Source organism: Impatiens glandulifera, chromosome 1 (genome assembly GCF_907164915.1).
Source record: "Impatiens glandulifera chromosome 1, dImpGla2.1, whole genome shotgun sequence".
Lineage (NCBI taxonomy): Eukaryota > Viridiplantae > Streptophyta > Magnoliopsida > Ericales > Balsaminaceae > Impatiens > Impatiens glandulifera.
The window spans coordinates 26,253,302-26,260,836 of NC_061862.1; the positions used below are offsets into that span (position 1 = coordinate 26,253,302).

The 7,535-nt window shown below is 41.2% G+C and overlaps 1 protein-coding gene across 1 annotated transcript; it reads left to right on the forward strand.

Moving 5' to 3' along the window:
• Positions 1-662: 662 nt before the first annotated feature.
• LOC124921853 (extensin-2-like) lies at positions 663-7,317 on the forward strand. The gene is made up of 3 exons (XM_047462554.1): positions 663-1,446; positions 5,358-5,516; positions 5,888-7,317. Exons 1-3 carry the CDS (start codon positions 663-665, stop codon positions 7,300-7,302), a joined length of 2,358 nt encoding a protein of 785 aa, XP_047318510.1. The 3' UTR covers positions 7,303-7,317.
• Positions 7,318-7,535: the final 218 nt, after the last annotated feature.

Below are 7,535 nucleotides of genomic sequence, written 5' to 3' on the forward strand. Positions count from 1 at the left end.
AAACGTTAAAGCATCCATTGAAGTAATGCATAAACGAGAAGAAATTGGATGATTTATTTTTTCTTTCATTCCATTAAAATTATGAAATAGGAAAGCCTGGAAACTTCCACTTATTTGTTGCACATGGCATTTGTTATGATAAAGAAATTACACCCAATAATGTGATGTAATATTTTAAATACAATACTACAACTACAAATCTAGTTTCCCTTGTTAATGTGATCATACTTGCCTAATTTTATTTAGCCGTACGGATATGCAAGAGAAGTGGGATTTATTAAAGAATATATTAGGTTCGATTGAACTTATTAATTGGATTCAATATTATCAACTAAGTTGAAAATGTAGCAGGTAACTAACTCTTATATTATTTCAATTGTCATGGTGGGATGCCTTAAGGAAGGAACATTGTTATTTACAGCTGGTGAACCATGACATTTAAAATAATTAATCAAATCAAAGGAGCCTATTGAATTTGTCCCATTTTGACAGCTCCCTTTATAAAAAAAAACATTTTTTTTTATTTCTAAGACAATTTGCAAAGACTTAAACACTATTTCCTCCCTCCTATAAAAGCATCCTTCATCACACACTTTTCTTCAAACACAACTCAATTTATCTCTCTTTTAAGAGTAAAAATAGAAAGCTCTCTATCAACCACTATGAGAGCTCTAGGTGGCCGCCGTCTCTGGCCACATTTGCTTCTCGCTATGGCTTTAGCGACGCTTTTAAATACTTCTGTTTCTGCTGACCCTTACGTCTATGCTTCTCCACCTCCTCCTTACGAATACAAGTTGCCTCCTCCGCCTTCCCCATCACCCCCCACTCCCTATGTATACACTTCACCTCCTCCTCCGTCACCATCTCCACCACCACCTTATTATTATAAATCTCCCCCACCACTATCTACGTCTCCTCCTCCACCCTACTACTACAAGTCTCCCCCACCGCCTTCGCCTTCCCCTCCTCCACCATACTACTACAAATCTCCCCCTCTTCCATCTCCATCTCCACCTCCACCATACTATTATAAATCTCCCCCACCACCATCTCCATCTCCTCCTCCCCATTACTATTATAAATCTCCCCCACCACCACCACCATCTCCATCTCCTCCTCCCCCATACTACTACAAGTCCCCTCCTCCTCCGTCACCATCTCCTCCTCCACCTTACTATTACAAGTCCCCACCGCCGCCATCACCATCTCCTCCTCCACCATATTACTACAAGTCGCCACCTCCACCTTCTCCATCTCCACCTCCTCCATACTACTATAAATCTCCACCACCTCCTTCACCATCTCCGCCTCCTCTATATTACTACAAGTCTCCTCCCCCTCCATTGCTTTCTCCACCTCCACCATACTACTATAAATCACCACCACCTCCATTACCATCCCCTCCACCACCATATTACTACAAATCCCCGCCTCCTCCATCTAAATCTCCACCAAAGCCCTACATTTACAAATCACCTCCTCCTCCATCTAAATCTCCACCAAAGCCCAACTATTACAACTCTCCACCCCCACCATCTCCAACCTACCTTTATTGTTGGGTTTCTTTGCCTAGAATATTCTTTTTGTATGATTGTCCCACATCGGAAGATGATGGAAGTTGGGGAAGTTTCTTACTGTATAAAAGAAACTCTCCCCTCTTTGGTTCACGGCACCCAATATTTGTTAGTTCTCTTTTGAACTATTCTGAGTATCTGTAATCCGTGTTAACGATTATAGTGAAATATTTTTCAGTGGCTCTGCCCGTGGATTAGTCAGCAATTTAGCTGGATACCACGTTAAATTGGGTGTCGTTTTCATTCTGTCTTTTACTATTATTATCATTGTTCTTGCATCCGTTATAACAAACTGGTATCAGAGCAGGGTTGTTCAGATCCGCTCAGGCAAGAACGATGGTTGAATGTAAAAGTTTTGAAAGCCGACAAGTTTACTGGGAGGAATAGTTTCAGTTTGTGGCAGATCAAGGTCTGGGCATTGTTGAAACAACACGGCCTATGGGCTCCCTTGATGAAGCCTACACCTGTCCCGCCACCTGCTGATATGAAGTCTTTGGAAGAAAAGGCACACTCAACATTGCTCTTGGCTTTGGCAGACGATATCATTACCGAGGTGGCTGAGGAGGAAACCGCTGCTGGTTTGTGGTCTAAGCTGGAGATTTTATACATGAAGAAGAGCTTAACCAATAAGTTGCTTTTGAAGCAACGTCTGTTCAGTCTGCGTATGCAAGAAGGTACACCTCTTAGAGACCATCTAGATCAATTAAATGCAATATTATTAGATCTGCGTAATATTGATATTAAGATAGATGATTAGGATGCTGCCTTGATTCTGTTAGTTTCTTTACCAATATCATATGAAAACTTTAGGGAGTCTTTCATTAGTGGTAAAGATTCATTAGTTTTAGAAGAAGTTAGATCTGCCATTAACAGTAGAGAATTGCGACATAGCTGTAGTGACACTGTTTCGGATAGTCAGGTTGTTGGGCTAATTGCAAATAACCATCAGGGATATGGTAAACCGGGGAAAGAGAAGTTCCCCAAGAAACCAGTCAGTAGGGGTTCGAAACCAACAGATGTGTGCAATTACTGTAAGGAAAAGGGACATTGGAAGAATGAATGTCTAAAAAAGAGACAAAGTCAACATGAGAAGGCACCAGGTACTGTTGCAGTTACTGAAGATGGTACAAATTCCGAAGAGGATTTGACCTTAGTTGCTAATGGTCACACACATTACACTGATGTGTGGGTTCTGGATTCTGGAGCATCTTTTGAAAGGAGGGTTATTCTGAGTAGGAATGTTGTCTTTGATGAAAATTCCATGCTTAACCCAACTGTGAAGTTCACCATTCCGGTAGATTGTGGTGTCGAGAAACAGGTGGAGCAGGAAATGACTAAGGCTAGTTGTGAAGTAGAGGAGAGTTTTTCTCAACCATTTTCAGCGGTAGATTTTCCAGTTGCTCCATCATCATCTGTAGAACATCAAAATCTAGCTCTTAATCGCCCTAGAAGAGCTAATTTTGGTGTACCTCCTTCAATGTATGGCTATGAGGACATGGTTGCCTATGCTTTATAGGTTGCAGAGGAAGTGGATCCTCATGAGCCATCCACCTACAAGGAAACTGTTACGGGTACTGAGTCTGTCCAATGGCTTGCTGCCATGGGAGATGAGATAGCGTCACTTCAAAAGAATCAGACTTGGGAATTAGCTAGAATATCACCAGGAAGAAAGGTTGTCACTTGTAAATGGTTGTTCAAGAAGAAGGAAGGGTTGTCACCAGCTGAGGGGGTCAAGTATAAAGTCAGGTTAGTTGCTAGAGGATTCAGTTAGAAAGAGGGAGTGGACTATAATGAGATATTCTCACCAGTAGTCAGACATACTTCCATTAGGGTGCTACTTGCTATAGTTGCACATCAGGACCTGGAACTCGAACAGTTAGACGTGAAGACAACTTTCTTACATGGAGAGTTGGAAGAAGAGATATACATGACTCAGCCAGATGGTTTTCAAGAACCTGGAAAAGAGGAATATGTTTGCAAGTTGAAGAAGTCCTTATATAGACTGAAACAGTCCCCGAGGCAGTGGTATAAGCTGTTCGATAGCTACATGTTTAAGATTGGCTATTCAAGGAGTCCGTATGACAATTGTGTCTACTACAACAAGCTTAAAGATGGTTCCTTCATCTATTTGGTATTGTATGTAGATGATATGTTTCTAATTGCTGAAAAGAAGTCTGACATTCAAAAGTTGAAGGGACTACTCAGTATAGAATTCAAAATGAAGGATTTAGGTGCTGCTAAGAAAAGTCTGGGAATGGAGATCTACAGAGATAGAAGTCATAAGAAGTTATTCTTGTCACAGAAGGGGTATATTCAGAAAGTTCTATCAATGTTTGAAATGGCTACTACTAAGCCCATTGATACTCCCAGTGCTTCAAATGCACATTTGTCTGTAGCATTTGCACATAAATCATCTCAGGAAAAGGAATACATGTCACATGTTCCTTATGCTAGTGCAGTGGGAAGCTTGATGTATGCTATGGTCTGCACTAGACTGAATCTTGCACATGCTGTTAGTGTTGTCAGTAGGTTAATGGGAGACCCTGGTAAGGAACACTGGCAAGCAGTGAAGAGGATTTTCCGCTACCTCAGGGGTACATCTGATATTGGTCTCAGTTATGGTGGTGATAGTCAGTGTCTAGAATCTGGTTACTCAAATTCTGACTATGTTGGAGATGTAGACAGTAGAAGATCGATGACCGGTTATGTATTCACGCTTGGTGGTTCTGTTGTGAGTTAGAAGGCTACACTACAGCCGACAGTAACCTTGTCTACTACAGAGGCAGAATATATGGCCTTGACAGAAGCTGCTAAGGAGGGAATCTGGTTGAAAGGATTGGTTATTGAGTTGGGTCTACATCACGATCAGGCTTCAGTGTACTGCGACAGTTTGAGTGCAATATGCTTAACCAAGGATCAAGTTCACCATGAAAGAACAAAACACATTGATGTGAGGTACCATTTTCTGAGAAGTGAGAAGAGGATCAAGGTAAACAAAGTGTGGACTGCAGACAATCCAGCTGACATGTTTACCAAGCCGGTTCCGCAGAGCAAGCTTCAACACTGTTTGAACTTGCTCAATGTTAGAAGCTGTTGATTGCCCTTGAAGGGGCAAGACCTGAGGCAGAGCAGGTCACATCTGGGCATTCAGTGTAATGCATCTGTTTTATTTATCTGGGCATTCAGTGTAATGCATATGTTTTGTTTATCTGGGCATTCAGTGTAATGCATCTGTTTTGTTTATCTGGGCATTCAGTGTAATGCATCTGGCACATCTGGTATTTAAAATACATCTGGTGCATCTAGCACATCTGGTATTTAAAGTACATCTGGTGCATCTGGCTATCTGGGAAAATATATCTGGGCATTTAGTGTAATGCATCTGGCACATCTGGTATTTAAAGTAAATCTGGTGCATCTGGCTATCTGGGAAAATATTCAAGTCAAGGTGGAGATTTGTTGGGTTTCTTTGCCTAGAATATTCTTTTTGTATGATTGTCCCACATCGGAAGATGATGGGAGTTGGGGAAGTTTCTTACTGTATAAAAGAAACTCTCCCCTCTTTGGTTCACGGCACCCAATATTTGTTAGTTCTCTTTTGAACTATTCTGAGTATCTGTAATCCGTGTTAACGATTATAGTGAAATATTTTTCAGTGGCTCTGCCCGTGGATTAGTCAGCAATTTAGCTGGATACCACGTTAAATTGGGTGTCGTTTTCATTCTGTCTTTTACTATTATTATCATTGTTCTTGCATCCGTTATAACATTTATAAATCACCACCTCCTCCTTCTTACTATAACAAGCCTCCACCACCCACTTTTTACTATCCTCCTCACTCTTACCGTCCTTTGGTTGTAAAAGTTGTTGGAAAAGTTTACTGCTATAAATGCTATGATTGGACATACCCAAAAAAATCTCATGACAAGAAACATCTCAAAGGTAACAATATTTTTTACATCATTTATCATGTGACAAACTCTTCACTTGTTATTTTTCTCTAATTTATTGTTTTATATTTATAGTTTTGCAAAATATTTTATTTTGAATAGTTTCTAACACTTGAATATCTCATGTTTTTTAAAAAGGATTAATTATAAGTTGTTAATTAATAGTAAATAATATATTAACTGTTTACTGGTTTATCTTTATGTTTTCGAAAAATGTAATCTTTACTTCTTTAGAAAATTACTTTTAAAAAACTAAGTCACTTCTAATTTTATAATAAGTAGCTACTTGGTTCTACACGTTTGCTATGTTTTATTCGTTATAGAATTTGTTTTTTAACAATATTATTCTCTGTTTATGAACAGGTGCTATAGTGGAATTAACATGTACAGCTGGTAAAAAAGAAATTTTGGCCTATGGTACAACTAAGATAAATGGCAAGTTTGCGGTCACTCTTGATGGCTTTGATTACAAGAAATATGGAGTTGAGGCATGCAAAGCCAAGCTCCATGCACCACCTAAAGGTTCGACATGCAACATCCCGACAAACCTCCATTGGGGAATTACAGGTGCCAAGTTAAAGGTGAAGTACAAGACTGAATATGAAGTTGTGCTCTCTGCCGAGCCTTTCGCCTATGCCCCAAAGGCTCCTTCGAAAGAGTGTGAGAAGCCTAAGCCAAAGCCTACTCCTTCACCATATTATTACAAATCGCCTCCTCCCCCAGTCTACTACTATAAATCACCACCACCTCCTCCAACTTATGCATATAAATCACCACCACCTCCTCCAAGTTATGCATATAAATCACCACCACCTCCACCATACTACTACAAATCTCCTCCACCACCATCGCCATCACCTCCACCACCTTACTACTATAAGTCTCCGCCACCACCATCCCCATCACCTCCACCACCATACTACTATAAGTCTCCACCACCACCAACGCCATCACCTCCACCACCTTATTACTATAAGTCTCCCCCACCACCATCGCCATCACCTCCACCACCATACTACTATAAGTCTCCACCACCACCACCACCATCGCCATCACCTCCACCACCTTACTACTATAAGTCTCCCCTACCACCATCACCATCACCTCCACCACCATACTACTATAAGTCTCCCCCACCGCCATCTCCATCACCTCCCCCACCTTACTACTATAAATCTCCCCCACCGCCTTCACCATCTCCTCCACCACCATACTACTACAAGTCTCCACCACCACCATTGTCATCTCCTCCTCCACCGTACTACTATAAATCTCCCCCACCACCTTCGCCATCTCCTCCATCACCATACTACTACAAATCTCCACCACCACCATCGTCATCTCCTCTTCCACCATACATCTACATGTCTCCACCACCACCTTCACCATCTCCTCCACCACCTTACTATTACAAGTCACCTCCTCCACCCTCTCCGTCTCCTCCCCCACCTTACTATTACAAATCGCCTCCTCCACCATCTCCATCTCCACCACCGCCTTACTACTACAAGTCTCCACCACCACCATCCCCCTCTCCTCCACTACCTTACTTTTACAAATCTCCCCCACCACCATCCCCATCTCCACCCCCACCATACTACTACAAATCTCCTCCACCACCATCCCCATATCCTCCACCACCATACTACTACAATTCTCCACCACCACCATCACCGTCTCCTCCACCCCCTTACTACTACAGGTCTCCACCTCCTCCATCACCATCACCACCTCCATCATATTACTATTCATCTCCACCACCACCAATTCATTACTAAGTGTAGATAGTTTCCGTCCATTTGCACCCCATTTCATGTAAGTAATTTAACCGATTTATATTATATAGTACTTGATCATATATTAATATGTTTATCACATAATTCTGCTTATTGATGCAGCTTTTGATTACAAAACAATAATAAAAGAAGGCTTCATGAAATTAAGGTTCAGATATCCAGCAATCAAACGATATTCATTCAATAAGGTCATAAATTCATTTGTGAAACTTTGT